Source organism: Molothrus aeneus, chromosome 1, assembly GCF_037042795.1.
Source record: "Molothrus aeneus isolate 106 chromosome 1, BPBGC_Maene_1.0, whole genome shotgun sequence".
Taxonomy (NCBI): Eukaryota; Metazoa; Chordata; class Aves; order Passeriformes; family Icteridae; genus Molothrus; species Molothrus aeneus.
The window spans coordinates 15388163-15404476 of record NC_089646.1 but is presented as its reverse complement, the minus strand read 5'-3'; the positions used below and the strand labels follow the sequence as shown (position 1 = coordinate 15404476).

The following is a 16314-nucleotide window of genomic DNA, read 5'->3' as shown; positions in this document are numbered from 1 at the left end:
AAATCAACTGTAGGGAAAAAAAAAGTAGTCTATTCACTGCATGTGAAAAGTAGGGAGCCTGTAGTCCCAGAAAAAGCAGAGTCAAAGGAGCGTGAGCTGTTTCACATGGACAGACAAGAGGCTTGGCCATGGTCTGAAGCAGCAAAGCCAGGGGGGTGTGCTGAGAGAAACTCACACTTACTGAAGGACTGCCAGCTGAAACTAGAACTTTATTTGGGGTTGTGGGGATGTTTTTGTCTCAAATATCATGTTTTCTCCAAAAAAAGTAAAAAAATTGCTTGTGACAGTGCTTGAAGTGTCAGCTCACACACTGGAGCCTTGTTTACACTCATGACCCTCACACTGGCAGTGAACCAGTGGGAACTGCAACAGAAGTGGCTTCCAAAAAGCAAAAACCACTGCCCTGCTCCTGGGCTGGTGCTAAGCCCTGCTTTGTGCAGGAGGCTGGCCCAGCATCCCCTGCAACCTGTTTTCCTGACACATTCTGCAAAGCAGTGGTCAGAGCTACCCAGTCCCAGGGTTTGGATGATGAAGAAGAGGGGCAGGGCAGGGCAGGGCGAGGTGAGGCCAGGTGAGATCTCAGTCACTGTGTGTCTGTACTGCTGCTTTATGCCATCACATCTGTGTGAGACACTTTCATGGAACTTCTCTGATTCCATTCTTCAATTCTAAACAGGTGACAGGACATTATAGTCTTTTACAATGGCACATAAATACCCCAAATCCCATTCAGCAGCTGTTTTTTCTTATAGCAACACTTCACTTTTTTTACCCTGCTACTTATCAGTGTTGCAAACTGCAGGAAACTCAGTGAACCATTTTCCTACTTTTTAAAGCACAGATACAGCTTTTGATTTCATGTTTATGGACTAAAGCTAAAAGATGTTTTCCTCAGAAAGCTCAACAACCACATTGCATATCTGGCAGCAGCTGGTCTCAGCAGCCAGCACGTGGCTCACCCAACTACCAGCAAGTCCCTGAGACACCAAAAGAAGAGGACATTGGCAAAGGAATCTGTGCCATTTGGAAAAGCTCATGCCTAAGGCAGCTGAGGGTGCTCCAGACTGAGGTACCTCACATGGAAGCAGAGTCTGGAATGATGGAACAAAGGGGGTGGAATGGAGAAGTTTAAGGCTCCAGGACACTTCCACCAAAGGCCAGTCACACAGAAGCTTGAACTTACATTCAAAACATTGTGCCAGCCTCCATCACCACTCCTTCCCTCACACATTCCCTTCCCTTTCCTCCACTGAAATCTGCTCTAAAGCCCCTAGAAAGTGCTTGAATGTCTTCATGGCTTGGACCACAATCTGGATTGGTACAACGGCAGAAATACTTAGCAGAAAAATTCAAGTCAAAAAGAAGGCATGGACGTTTTTAAATTCTTATTTCCCTTGGCCAAGCTAAGTAACTCTAGATAAGAACAAACTGTTTGTACCATCAGTAGAAGACCTGTCCTCTATAAACATCACCCACAGCAGTGTAAGTGTGCAGAGCAAGCCTCATATGGAACACTTTGCTCACGTATCTCTTTCCTATAGAACTTGCTTTTTCTGGTTTCTTCTGTTATTCTAGATGAAAATGGGAGGTTTCTGCAAAGTAGCTTCAGAATGGTGTTTCTGGGTTTGTCAGCAGCAAAAATCATAATTCATCCCATCATTTTTAATGCTTACACAGAAAAGTCAGTAACATTTTAAAAAAAGAATGAAAGGGAGAAAGCTTCCTTTGTACTCGACAGCATCAGCATTATCATATTTTACAACACCTCTGGTACCACCACGTCCAAAAAATTGCCTCACAAAGCACAAATAGAGAAGTATGTTATTGCCATTTTTCAGGATTTCTTGAAGGTTTGTCAATAAGATACTAGAAATTCACCCAAGTCTGAAAACCGAGTTATTTTTACACTGAAATTTCTAGTTCCTGAGAACTTGAAAACTGCAGAATGCTTGCTCAGCCTCATGGAGTCATACACTGAACCCCAAACCTTGCATGTTTCCCCACATTTTGCATATATACGTGCATATGTGTGAAAATATATATATATATATATATATATATATATATATATATATATATATGTGTGTGTGTGTGTGTGTGTGTGTGTATATGTATGTATGTATGTAATCCCACCAAGACTTTTGAGTCATGGAACATGTCTGCTTGTTTAGAACAAAGGGAACACATTTTTCACTGAAACTTGCTTGCAGACTCAGGTCTTCTTCAGTACTCCTCACCAAGAAAAGTCATGGCAATTTAATAAAAAGTGGAGAAAATCCTGCAATGTGACAGATCAGCTATAAAAGTGCACACTGAAATGAGGACAACCTTTAAGCCATTAGACTTTTCTTCATGAGACCAGATTTTTTCTGTGTCATACTCAGCACACAGAGATTTTCATTTTTCAGAGCTATAGGAATTTGACAAGTAAACCTACTAGAGTTAATAGCATTTTAATCTTTATGCATAACAATCCCAAACCTGCATTGCACAGGTTGGATAATAGTAACTGACAGCTGAATTTGAAGTACACATTTCGTTCCAAAATAGATGCACGTGTAGGTGGATGTGTTGTAGAAATACAATGTACTACAGGGCTGAGCCCAGATAAGCTGGTGATCCTCAAACATCAGCATCATCTGCATGAAATGGGCAGAATTCTGCTCCTTTAAATACCTGTTCATCCTTCTTATGACACCTTCTTCAAAGAGCTCAGTGAATAATAGATAAAATAAGAATCTAATGAGGTATGACAGAAACTCCAACTGAGCTAAGAAGCAGCAAGCTGAATTCTAATAAATAAATGAAGCAAAACATTTACTGCCAGCAACTATGTCAGGTTAGACATAGGAAACTGTAGCTCTGCAGCTGGAGAAGGGCAATACTCTGCAAGCCAGAAAAGTGATGGAACTCCTCCAGCTTTGGTTATTTATGGTGTGATGATGAAGGAACAACTTTCCATGTGAGGAATGGCTTTAAAGTTGAACAGTGGAGCTGAAAGAGAGACTTAATGAAAAATCAGAGGGGAACAAAACTACAGCTACAAAAACAATGACATTCGGTTTAACAATTTAAAAACATAATTTGTGTGCAAAACCAGATGTGAACTTGTCCAGCTTCAAGGTAAACAGCAAACTGTATTTATAACAATCCTTCTGCTGGACAGCAAACACACAGTACTAAATGTTGCAGTATATAAGGCTCACTTTGGGCCTCCAAATCTTACCAAAATGAACACAAATGCCAAACAAACATTTTAAACAAAGGATACATCTGTATTTAATGCAAAGCTATTTTCAAAAAGCCCAACCTTTCATAATCTACCATAATTGCAATAGCCTGAAACATAAGAATGCTTTCAGGCTCATAAAAAAAGGCTTCTAATTTTAAACATTTATGAGGACACTGAGAAGTGGCTTAGAACCATGCTTTAAAACATGTTTTCAGGTTTTAAACTGCTGAAAGCTGAGACCCCTTTACCCATTTGGCCTGGAGAAAGGGAGAGAAGTACAAAAATATGATGAGAAGACTGCACATGAAAATTTCTACTAAAGAAAATGCAACTGACTCCTTCATTCCAGCCCCTTCCTCCCATCACCACTGCACCTCCCCCTCCAGGGAAAGTGCACCTCTTGCCTGATGACCACCCCCAGACAAATCATCTACATCACTGGCTCTGATGCACCACTGTTTTAACAAATACCTTTTGAAAATAATTTTAAAGGGCCACTCTGCCATGGCTGCTGCTGTTCCTGAACAGAAGGAACTCTGTTGCAGTACTGAATTTATGTCAGCTCATTTTAAACTATACCTTGGGATGGGTGATTTAATGTTCATTCTAAAAAATATCACGATCAAAACTTTTAAATGGTTTTTCCCAACTCATAAAATGCATGCTTTATGCTGGGAATGAACCTCCCTTTGACACAGTGTAACTATGGGAAGGAGGGATTGTTCTCACATTTCTGTTTCATGGAAAACACCCTGCTGTTTGATTTTTAAAGTTTAAGTTGCAGGGGCAAAAAATGCTGCTAAATGCAGCACACTCTACTAAGTTAAATACAGCCTCAGTCTGATATGAACCACTGACTTTAAAAATAGCTGTTCCTGACCAAATATACCAGTGAAAATAAATATGAATATATTGTAACATTATAAATAATGTATAATATATTGTAACATTAAAAGATGAATGTGTCAAGAATAAATACTACTTTTAGGGTAATTCAGCATTAAAAAACCCCAATATATGAAAGCAAAGAAACAGCTACAAATCTGAATTTATAGCAACAGATAGTAGGAAGAAAGTTTTGAAAATCCATGGGAAAATACAGTTCTGTGGGTATTTTCTTTTTGTCTTTTGTTATTCTTGATTCCTACTTTACAGTTCAAATTCAGGGCAAAGCACCACACAACAAGAAATCACATTCAAAACTATTAGGTAATCAAAATTGCCTTTACTGTTTAAAAACAAAACACATACACAAAATATTGCAGCAGCTTATGGAATCCCACTCAGAAAGCTCAACACTTTTAGACCTCTTCTTATGTTTTCATCACCATAATTTTTGCAAAACTGTGAGAGGCAACCCAGGCCATTTTAGGAATTACTCTTTTATCACTGCAATCCCTCCATGACAGCTGAGCACAAGAAGGAATGAGTAGAGTGGTACTGCAGGGACACTACTGCTGTATCTTTCAGCTTGTGCTCCTCTGACGTGCTCTGACTTCTGCTGGAGAATGATGTGGTGATTCTTTAGACTTGCCTCCATTATTGCTCCCAAAATAATTCAGAGGAACATAAGGCTTTAAGCAGTTTAAACATCAATTTCAATTTGGATTCAGTGGTTTCAAGGACCTTTTCAGCAAAACCAAGCTCCAGAACTCCACCCTCTCACAGCCTGACAGGACCTGCCCCTTGGAGATGCGCTGGGCTCCATCTCAATGGGTGGCAACTCACACTCAACCCAAAAAGCTACAGGCATATAAATACATGTGAAGCTTTTACTTCTAAAATACAAATATCTTTGCTGTTACCAGGACAGAACTGAACACCAAAAACACCTGCAAGCAATGAACATGTTTGAAGACACTGAAATCAAGAAAACAAGAATCAGAAGTTCTTAAATTATAGACTACAAAGCTCCTGAGTGCTGGCTGCATGAATGCACATTTAAGTGATTGAGAGAACTGCATGGAAATATTAATTTACCACAAAATCTGGGAGCACTGTCGGAACCTGAATTCCAGTCAAGTTTTTAATTTCATTTAAGACTGAGATTACTTCATATAAATTGATTTATTTCTGAGTGTACAGTATATTTTAACTTGCAAATATATTTCAGTGAGGTTAATAATTAGTATTGAGTATTTGCTGTTATAAAGTTCCTTAAGCATGAATTTTAAGTACAAGGATTCATAATCAGCTTCCGTGTACCCATCTGGAATGATACAGAATAAACACATTTTCTAGTCACCAAAATAAAGGTTAATATGGCTTTGTAAAAAATCCCCTACAAACCCAACTAACAAACCTTTTAAGTGATACATCTGTTGAGTTAGTTTAGCAAGACAGTGAAAGAACAATTTGTTAAGGTAGTTAAGGTTTTTCATAGCATAGCAGAGTCAAGCTTCAATATTCACCATTATCAGAAAGTTCAATAATTCCTTGTTTTGATACCAAAGTAAAAATTGTCCATAAAGTGGAAGGGTCTTCACAATTATGATGACTCTGCCAATGATTACAAAGATCCTCTTTTCTTCCAAATAACTGTTTGCATAAGATGCAGTTATAGCCTGCTTTAGACCAAAATTCTATTTTTTTCCTTTGTGTGCCAAACCCCACATTTTGCATCTCCTTAGAGGCTTCACTACTTCCTGACTGGGTTGGTTCACTTTTAGGTACAATATTGACATTATTTTGCTGCTGGAAGTACATCTGTCTCTTTGGTTTTGGAACATTATACAGCTCCTCCTGACGGGCACTGCACTGTGCTAAATGTCTTCTCTCTTTGTGCTGTTTCCACACATGGGTTGTATGTTTGACCAGTTTCCCCTTCGTTCCTCTGTTTTCTTGCAAAACCCCTTCCTTCACTCTTCCCTGAATCTCTTCTCCATGACAGCACAATAAATGAAATTTCATTTCACCAAAAGACTCTGCAATAAACTGGCATCGACCACATTTGACCTGTAATTTCACTCCTCCTGGGTTATGGAACAGGTCCTCAAAATTGCACTTATTCCCCCTGTTAAAAAAAGCAAATACAAACTATATAAGTATTAGCCAGGCAGAGAAGAGGGATGGCAATTTCTGTCCTTACAAGTTCCAAGAGATGACAGTCATGAAACACTTCTAATTAAAAAAGGGCATTGCTTCTACAGTATCTAATTCATTTGGAAGAGGAAAAAAAAATAAATAAATAAATACTAGCAAGGCTGATTAGTAAAAAACTGAAAACAAATGACACTTCTGAGTTTAAGAATTGCCTCCAAAATTAGCTTTGGTAGAAATAACCTTTCAATAACCCTTTAATAAAAGGCTGATAATTTTTGTTAAAGTTCTGATTCAGGGAGGTCAATCCAAATACTTCTAGTGCTGTGCTAGAAAAGTGAAAATTACTATTACCTGCAATGTACAAGTAAGGGAAACCTACTTGTTAACAGTGAGTGATCTAGGTCAATTTGAGACAAAACCACCTCCCTTTCCAAGATGGAAACTGAAATTTCAAAGTTTCTTGCCTTTTTTTTTTTCTACAAGTGGGTAACATGGTTAGGAATAGTTTAAATACCTAATAGGCAATTGGACAGCCCCTCCCCTGATTTAGGACAGCTCTGTAGTATAAAGGATACACAGGCAGTCCTCGGTTAACACAATGAAAACAAGATCTCCAAACACATCCTCTCACAACATCTACAATTAGGACCTCACAACACTGTATTTATACATATTAGACTGATTGCCAACAAAACAGATAAACTGAATGATTCACTGTGTGACAGCTACTAAGACTGACAGAAAAGGACTGGTGTTTCTTAGTCTCAAACCATAGAAGTTTCTGACTGCTGCTCCAGAGAGTGGAGCTATGAAAAGTAAAATGAGCAGAATGGAACTGCAGCGTTGCAGTGAGCAGTTACATTGAAGCCCCGAGTGTTCTTCAGTAAAAATAAATGCACTGGAGCAAACAAAAAAGGCAACATTTATACTGTATCAAGAGATTTCACCTCAAAATCATAATACAAACATAAAGGTATGTTCTACCCATCTTAATATAATGCATGTTAACTTTTCTACTTGGCTGAGTGATTGCAAAAGCAGCAGTAAACTCAGGTCAGATTAGCTCACAGCATTCCCAGAAAGGAAGTGGGATAATGATATTTAACAGAGAAAGCAAACTACAGGCTAATACTGAAATATTGTTTTTTCCTTACTGCAATTGGTTCCCTTATCTTCTAGGGAAAACCCCAAAGTGGGTAGGACAGAAGACAGAGCACTAGCTACAAGAAACCAACTGACCAAATATGGCAGGATATCGGGTGTTACTAGATTATATGCAAATTTATTTTGGATATTCAGGTGTCAATAATGATTTATAGTCAGTAAATCAGCTAAAATACACTAGTTTGTCTAATGGATTGACTAGATTCAAATGGAATATTTAAACCATTAGGAATCTCACTTGGTGGAAAAAAGCAACAATTTTCATAGTGGTGAGGTTTATTAATTTCCACTGACAACCTGAAATCCAGTTTTCATTAGCATTTAATTAGTGAAAACTCTCACCTCTCTGCAGCTTCTTCTGCCTCTTTTATATTCCTGTCTCTCTTCTTTAAAGTATCTTGCACCTGCTGCTCACTGGTGTGGGGCTCTGTGCTGATAACAACCCTGTGGACTTCTCTGAGGTGCCCAAAGTACACTTTCGCATGGCCAAACACTTTAGCACAGAATTCACAGCACACCAGCTTTTTCGATTTGCCTTCATTGTGATGAAGCTTCATATGGGTGCTCAGGCTCCCAGAGTGGATATATGCCTTCCTGCAGATCCTGCAGCTGTAGGGCCTCCTGCTCGTGTGCGTGTTCATGTGGTCCTGGAGGTGGTGCTTGAAGCGGAATGTACGGTTACAAACATGGCACCTGTGCAGCCCCTTAGGGACAGCTGAGTGTGTGTTTCTGCTTAGATCACTTGATTTAGCTGCTGGAGCACCACTGTGCTTGGAACTCACACATTTACTGGTGAGTGAACCATTTAAAAGTGAGTCCTGCCCACGAGACGGCGTCTCCACGATTGCTGCAGGAGTCAGCGGCGCGAGCGCCTGCACGACCACCACGGGTTTTGGTCTGATACTGCGGTACCGTTTCACTGCTCCTGCTTTATTATCTTCAGGTGTCTCACTACCAACCTTTGCCCTCTCTCTTCCTTCTCTAAACTTATTAATGATGCATTTCCTTCGCTTGGCCTGAAAAGCCAATAAATCTTCCGGGGCTCTTTTTTTCCTGCCTCTTCTTTTAGAGGTTGCACTGCCCAATTTTTTACAACTGTCGACATCATCCTCTTTGCTGGAGGGAGAGAAGGTGTTTTCTCCAATGGATTGTTTGGGGACTTGTGTAAATGATACACTTAATTGCTTATCAAAGGCTCTGGTTTTCATCAGAGATGGTATCTTTTCACATTCAGATTTTAGTGAATGACCAGGTATGTCCATAACATTAATATTCTGCTTAGATTTACAGAACACTGAATTTTTCATTCTGGAGTAAGGCAAAATAGGAAGTTTTCCTTTTGGTGCTGCTGGAGTCATCTGAATTGTACTGCCAAAAACCGCTGGTGACAAGACAGCAACAGGATTTGCAGAATTTGTGGGTTTCTCCTTTAGTTTCTCAGATGTCAGGAGTGACTCTCTTGTGGTTTCCTGTGCTGTCTTCACAGAGTGTAGACTTAGTTTCATGGGATTAGTTGTACTTGCTGGCTTGGATAGAGAGTTTTCAAATACAGATGGTCCAGAAGTACTATTGCTAACAATTTTAGTTTTGTTCATTAAAAGAGATCTAGACTCCACACAATTGCTTTTATTCATTAATGTGACAACTCCAATTTCAGCTAAGTCACAGTCTGCTATCATCCCTTGCTCAGCTGAATCTGAACTACAATGAGCTTCAGGACAGTCTTCAGGTAGAGCAGTCACGGGGGAAGTCTGTGATGAGATCAGTGTTTTGGTAAGAATCTTGTTACGTGCACTCAACCCAGAGATTTGCGCTGGTTTTTTGTCACTCAGCAATTTATTTCTTACAGATTGGTACCTGGGGATGGGCAGCTTTAGATTTTCAGAGGGGGCCACAGTCGACTGCTGAACTTGCTGTGTTAGGGCAGGTGCAACACATGGCACAGCCAACAGGGAAAATGTGCCCTTGTGAGCAGCCACCTGCATGACAGCATAGTTCTGAGCTGGCACCACCAGGGGCTTAGAGCCTGAAGCTGAAATTGGTGTCATTGGCTCAGGCAAAGATGACTGAAGGCAAGAAACCACTCCAGATGTTAAAATTTTTGGTACCATTTTTGGAGCAATGGTCCTAAACTGACTTTTCTTCTGAAAACTTTGTATTATATCCGAAGGGGATTTGTGTTTATCTGTAAGAATAACATAACACAGATGTAAAATGATACACTGTATTTTTAAAAAATTACTCTGTCAAAAATAAAACTGCTTATGAAGGACACTATTACACCCAAGCTTACTAAAAATAAGCTTGACCACTAAATGACCACCAAATTAAATCTAGAATTGCTAAAGTTTCATAGACAAAAGTACTGTCTGAAGCAATGTACTTGAACAGAGATTTGCAAAATAAACTTCTCTTAATCCAATCTTCATTGGATGTTTCATTCTAGGTTAGAAACTACAGACATTTCAGAACAAATACACCCATAAGCCTCTTCAGCCCTGGAAAAACTGTGAGAGCATGCTGGCAATATTCTGCTGGAAAAGCAGGGACAGGATTTAAGCTCCATGACACAGAACTTCTCTGAGCACCGAACATGTACCTCAAAAAGAATCATGCCATCTTTCACACATTCTCTACTATTTAGAATTTGTGGGTTTTATAGGATACAGACCAAAGTTTGCCTGATGAAGTCTTAGAAAAATTCCTGCTACAAAACATGCAAATAATGTATAATAAAATCAAAAGGACTTGAAAAAATAGGTGAATATTAACTACTGTTAAATACCCAATCACAAAAATTACTCAGGTGGCACTAATGCACAACAAAACTACTGCAGTTAATTGTTTAAACACTTCCTTGAAAGATGCAATTTATCAAGGTTATATAACAATTTCTTCCTGTTTCTGTTTGTGCTCATAAAAGTCACAAATGTTTTTAGTAAAAAATGTGAGGATAATTAAAACAAACAAAAGGAAAATTACAAAATCCATATGATATAATATGCACTAGGTAGCAAAGACACCTGCTGACCTTTCAGACTCCCCAGAAAAGGAGTTGATACATAGTTAATTTTACCAATACCATTTCATCTATCAGTCTCATTACCCACTCTCAAATTCAATTATTGACGCCTCCAGTTATCCAAACCTGAAACAGGTTTCCTGGAAAAATGGAAATTGCAACCACTGAAAATTCAGCTACAAAGATTCCAGGCAGAAAGGCAATTTGGACATAAGCAAAAACCATTTGAGAGAGGAATCACATTTGAATTGAATACGTGAAACTAAATGCTGCAACCTTGAAATATTGTAGTACGATAATTCCATAGGAAAGTTTCCATTCCTTGCCATTTTAAAGACTTGTATTACAAATGCATTTATAGGTGATTCTGGACTTAAAAACATAACTGTGAATTAGTACCAACATGGCAAACTCCAGTAAATTTATCTTAATCCTGGATGTTCTTCTCAGATGTCACACACTTTGCAACAAACACCACAAGCTACAGACCTATCATGTTTCATGACCAGAACTCCTGGACACATACATATGCATATTCATGGTGTGCACATGTGCAGTAAAGCCACTGCCTTCAGGACATGCTGGATTCACTGAGCAATCACATATAAACTGAACTGTTCATATTTAGTGGATCTGATGCTTTTCAAAACTCTTTGATCAGCAGATTCATAGAGCAATAACTATGCAGGGCATAAGCCTTTGATCCTTTTATTGCCTTCTGTTGCATCAAACCCCAAGTCCATTATGCACTTTATACTCCAGTTAAGTGAAACTACTGGGCACCACTGTAACTTTCTCTCTGCTCAATGGCTGTAGAGACCTTTTGAATTTCTAGACATTCTGTGCAGACTGGGTTACTGTACACCGGGAAGTCCTACATAAATAGAGATCCCTGCACACAGGGCTAAATCCAGGTTTGTGCAACCTAAAAAAAGGAGAGACATGATATGTTTAAAATTATTTCCCTACAGCGTTTTTAGTCTCAATTTTTATTTTTTTTAAAATCTAGTCACTAAATATATAGAAATCTTTACATTTTCAGCTACTAAGATTTCTGCTAGTCAGATGATGATTTGTTTCCTACAAGGTATCTTCCTGCTGCTTTTGAGTAAACAATTTAAGTACCTGTGAGAAGAAAAATAAAATTATGTGAAGTATTGTAATCACTAACCAAACTAGCCCTGATCTTTAATGATAGTTACAGGTCAAACCATATAGCTTAAATACAGCAGACAACAGAATAAGAGTACTTTCCTTTTAGGGGACAGAATCAGTTCTTATTTATCCAGATTATGCTTGTGACAATAAAGACTTTCTCCAAATCAGCAGCTATTCAGCTTGCCACAATATTCAACATGAAGCTGTTTCAATTCTCTTTCATTTCTCTTTTTCCTCTCCTTTTTTATTTCAAAATTTCATTCATTGTTTTGCATAAACCTTTTAGGAATGCTGGAGTTTCAGCAGATTACTACCCCTGCTACTTCAAGTTACAAGGCACCCACTCCTCAAGCAATGGTAACAGGAAAAGGTGGAAGGTTTGCTGTGGACATGTCATCTCTACAAATGGCAGCCATAAAAGCAAGGTTAATTTGAAGTTAGGAGGAAATATGTGTAGAAATAATGTATGGCATTAACTTTAAAAAGAACCATATGTTTCTCAAATGCATTGACTTGCCTAATGCAGAATTAAGCAGTAAAATCACTTTTCTATAAAGAAAGTATCTCCACTTATTTTCTCAGCATTCCACAGGAGAGTGTTGCTCTAAAAGCCAAGACCTTCACCGATATCAAACACAAGATTCTCTTTGAAACAAGGTCTGTTTAGATCAATACCCTTCTTACACAGGTAACACAATACTAAGAATGGATAAAACTGCTTGAGAAGGGATTTTTATACAAACACTTTTTCCAACTAGTGTAATTTTATCATAAGTTTTCCAGGCAAACTGTGTTTGGTACCAACCTTCAGTACATTTTTTTTTTTTCCCCTCCTCTTTCACAAGTTTACATTAGACATTTTAGTGCACAAATATTCATTGCAGTGCTTCTGGTAAGCAAAGGAATACTCAGCTCTGCATTTCCCTCCCCTCCAACACAGCTACTGTAGTTAAGCTGCTTAGCCAGTGACTAAATATAGAGCAGGGCTAGCTGATCAGACTAGCTGCCTGATGATGCTCCAGGCTCTGATAACATTTTGCCTGCAGACTGGGAAAGCTAATTGGAAGAACTGGTGCAAGATGACTTAGCATCCTGGATCAGGAGAAAGCAGCCAGTCAATTCACAGACTGGAGGTCCTACTGACCCCACCCAGAGCATGCAAGTATCATCAGTGACTAAAATTCTGTTTTCAGTTTATGGTTGGTGAAAAGTTTCCTTTGCACACAACTCCCTTTGCACACAGCAAGAGCTATGGCAATTCATGTCTTCACCACACTGAAGGACTTGAATATGCTCTGGCTGGCTGGCTTGTGCAAAGGCAGCTTGGAAACCTCATATGCATCTCTCAGGAGCTTTCCATTTCTTCCAAATTATTTCTGTCTCTGACTCAAAGGACTCATTTTGACTTGTCATCTGTGAGCTGAGGAAAAGCCTTTGTGCCTATGCAATCCCATGAAGTCTTTCACCTAAGAAGGGGAAGTTTCAGTTAAGGGAGGCTCTGCAATGGCATTTATGAGGATGGTCCTTCATTTTAGACAACATTCTTTACACTAGAAAATCTGCAAATCCTTCCCTGGAAGGCAACAATCTTTATACTTTCTTTAAAATTTTCATTAATAACAAAGGAAATAAATGAAAGCATTAGATTTAGTATCTGAAGGATGTGAAGCTCATTTTTAACTGCTGTGTCCTCAGTCTTTCAGATGAGTGTGAAGGTGGGGCAACAGGTAGACACTTTTACATAATTACACACAAGGCTAAACCAAATGCAGTTCAACCTATTTACTTTAAAAGTCTCTGTTAAAAAATTAATGGTTACCATGCTAGGACCTGCAAGTATCAAATCCCTCAGATACTTGCAGGATGTCATAAGCTTTCATCCCTTCTAAATAACCTTAAAATTGTGTAGAAGTGGACAGTGACACACCAACACAAAAATCAATGATGCATTAAATTCTCTGACAGGTCCATGCTGGGAAGACTCCTCTGGAGGAAATGGAGTTTCCATGGGTTGCTGCTTCTTCATGGTTCCCCTGTCTTCCCAAATCATCCAAGTCTGGTCTACCTCAGCCTAGTCTGCCTTATTTTGTGAACTGCCTTTAGTCTGTTCCTATGTAAAGCACACAACATTGCTGAACTCAGATGCCATAGAATGTATCAGAAGAAATTTAATTTTCAGTACTATCGCTTCAATTTTGAAAATAACCACCAAATAGCCACCACAGAAACCAGTGAGTAATAGTGTTCATTTTTTAAATGATCCTTGTAGGTCCACCTCAGCTGTGCACGTATGTACTTCATTTATGTATGAATTGACATATGAGAGAAAATAAAACTAAAAAAAGAATAATCTTGTTTTGAAGGACAAGGCAGAATACTGATGAAGATTAATGAGTATTCAATGAATATTAATGCTGCTGAGTCTTTTGCTGACTTTGAAAGGAAGAGTATCTTTTCTGTGGGAAAGAAAAAAATGCACAACTGTCTAACACACAACATTAGATCTTTTTCTGCCAATGATAGTTAATCATTCATTTTGCCAAATCTCCATACACACTAAATACCTGTGGATACTGTCTTTCCAGCACAAGTTTCTTGCTTTTGCTGACCCAGCATACTTTGTTGGACACAATGTTTCTCTGCAGGATTAGCATGCAAAAAAACACCACCTGCAAAAGTGCTTCAGTTATAAATAGATCCCAGGACAAAAAACCCAAAACAACCAAACCCCCAAAACCAACAAAATCCAGAAAAGACAATATAAAATGTTAATAAAACATTAACTTAGCGTTAATGCATTAAGAAAACTATGGCTTTTTGCTCTTTGCCATTTTTCTCTCCTCAAAATACACTTTAAAATCTAATATGTTACATGCCAAATGCAAGGTGATAGCTTAATAACTGAGTAAAGCTGGTTAATGTGGCAAACAGATGGGATGGTTTAGCTTCAGTGTCATGGCAGACAGTCAACAGCAGCAAAACAAAATGCTTAAAAAAATGAAGATCCAGTAGCTTTACTGAGTAGCTTTAACACAGAGGCTAAATTCTATGCTCATTTACACTTTCCACAATTCCATACAAATAAACTGCAGATTTTACAGAAAACAGAATTTGGACTTTATTCAAAACCAGTCTTCCCAAACACCTGTACAAAGTAAGATCAGTAATAAAGCCTACAAACCATGAGTTTCCAGGTCTATACATTACAGCAATTAATTTGTAGTTGTTTCTACCTTTGCTAGTAATAACTACCTGGGTAGAATGTTCTGGGTATTTGCATCAGAAAATTTTCTAAAATTAATTTCAGCAGAAAATACCAGCCATTCTCAGTATGTCTGCATTAAAAAAAAAAATTAAAAAGAAAGAAAAAAAATAATCTAGTGACACATCTGTGCATCAGGTGAAGATTTTCATATGTGACACATCAATGTCTCTTTGATCTGTGAAAAGCTACCCAAATTAGGCAAAGCTGTAGACTCTGGGCATGTGTTCAGTAGATACTTCAAGCAGCTAACTTTTCCAAGGATTACATTCTATTGAATGTGCTCCTGCTTCAGCCTGGGCCGTATTTTCCCTGAACTATGGCTTTAGGTCCAAGCACCCAAGCTGGGAAAAGGAAATGGCCTCTCCTTATCTCTGAACTGCAGAGCTGTCAGTGTGGAAGAGAAACAGGAGAATATACAGGGCAAGCAGAAAAAGGACAAGACTAGAAATGAGACTTGAAAGGCCAAAGAGTCAGGGTGGGATATGGGAATTAAATGCAGACTTAAGACAGGTAACCAACATTACACATGAGGTGGAAAGGAGAAGCATTTAGGCCAAAAGAGGAATCTCACATTTCTTAACTTTTCAGTACTTGATTTTTTAAAGAGTATTATAACTGTGTTTACATAAGAGTGTTTTTGTTTAATTTAAACTGGCATAGAAAAATAAACAATACAACAAAGTATTTTAATGCAAGATTGGAAAAGCTTTGTAGATCATTCACATAAACACTAAGATACAGAATGTGCAAATACACTTAGAAAACTTATTCTGGTATTCCAAAGGAGGAACAAAATAATTTGTTAAAATTCTAGAAGCTTTAAGCTGTATCTTTAAAGCTATATATAATTAAATCTGATTTAAGCATAATGTGATTTGCTAGTTGAGCAGTAAGCATTTTATAATTTAGAAAAGTCCTCTTTACAGACTGTGCAAGTTTATTATTTTAAGGGATTAGGATTATAGGGCATTTCAAGAAATTCTGTGAGCAGTGGGATGCTTTCTGGATTCCTTAAATGGTCTCCAAAAGACTCTCCTTAGCAGAAGAGCACATTGAAATAACAAAGGTTCACTTTTTTTTTTTACATTAATTGGACTCCATTGAAGAGGATATTCAACGTTAAAATTTCTAGTGGCGTTTTTCAGCATGGGGATAAGCTACCACTATTTTTAGCACAAAGTGTCACCTTGCAGAGGTAAGTCGTACAGTAATCCAAGATCATGGGTATATAGTTTGCATTTAAGAAGTTCTCCAGTTTCCTCTCTAATTCACTCTTTTGTTTTTGCCTGAAACATCCTTTCTGCACTATTAACCATATATGCCAAAGTTTATACAGATCTAATATAACTTAAGAAAAAAAAATTAGATTACACTACTTTCTCAGCTCCCAGAATTGATTTCCTCTGTTGCTTGAAAGTGTACATAGGAGAG

The 16314-nt window shown here is 38.2% G+C and overlaps 1 protein-coding gene across 4 annotated transcripts in view; it reads right to left on the bottom strand.

Annotated features, from left to right (window-relative positions):
* Positions 1–4986: 4986 nt before the first annotated feature.
* The window catches only part of ZNF438 (zinc finger protein 438), a 50802-nt gene continuing 39474 nt past the window's right edge, over positions 4987–16314 (bottom strand). For all 4 annotated transcript variants that reach the window (XM_066551820.1, XM_066551846.1, XM_066551829.1 and 1 more), the window contains 2 exons: positions 7781–9623; positions 4987–6245 (listed from right to left, as the gene is read on the bottom strand). In XM_066551820.1, the coding sequence (XP_066407917.1) occupies positions 5633–6245; positions 7781–9623 (2456 nt within the window). In that variant the 3' untranslated portion in view covers positions 4987–5632. The remainder of the gene's footprint in view (positions 6246–7780; positions 9624–16314) is intronic.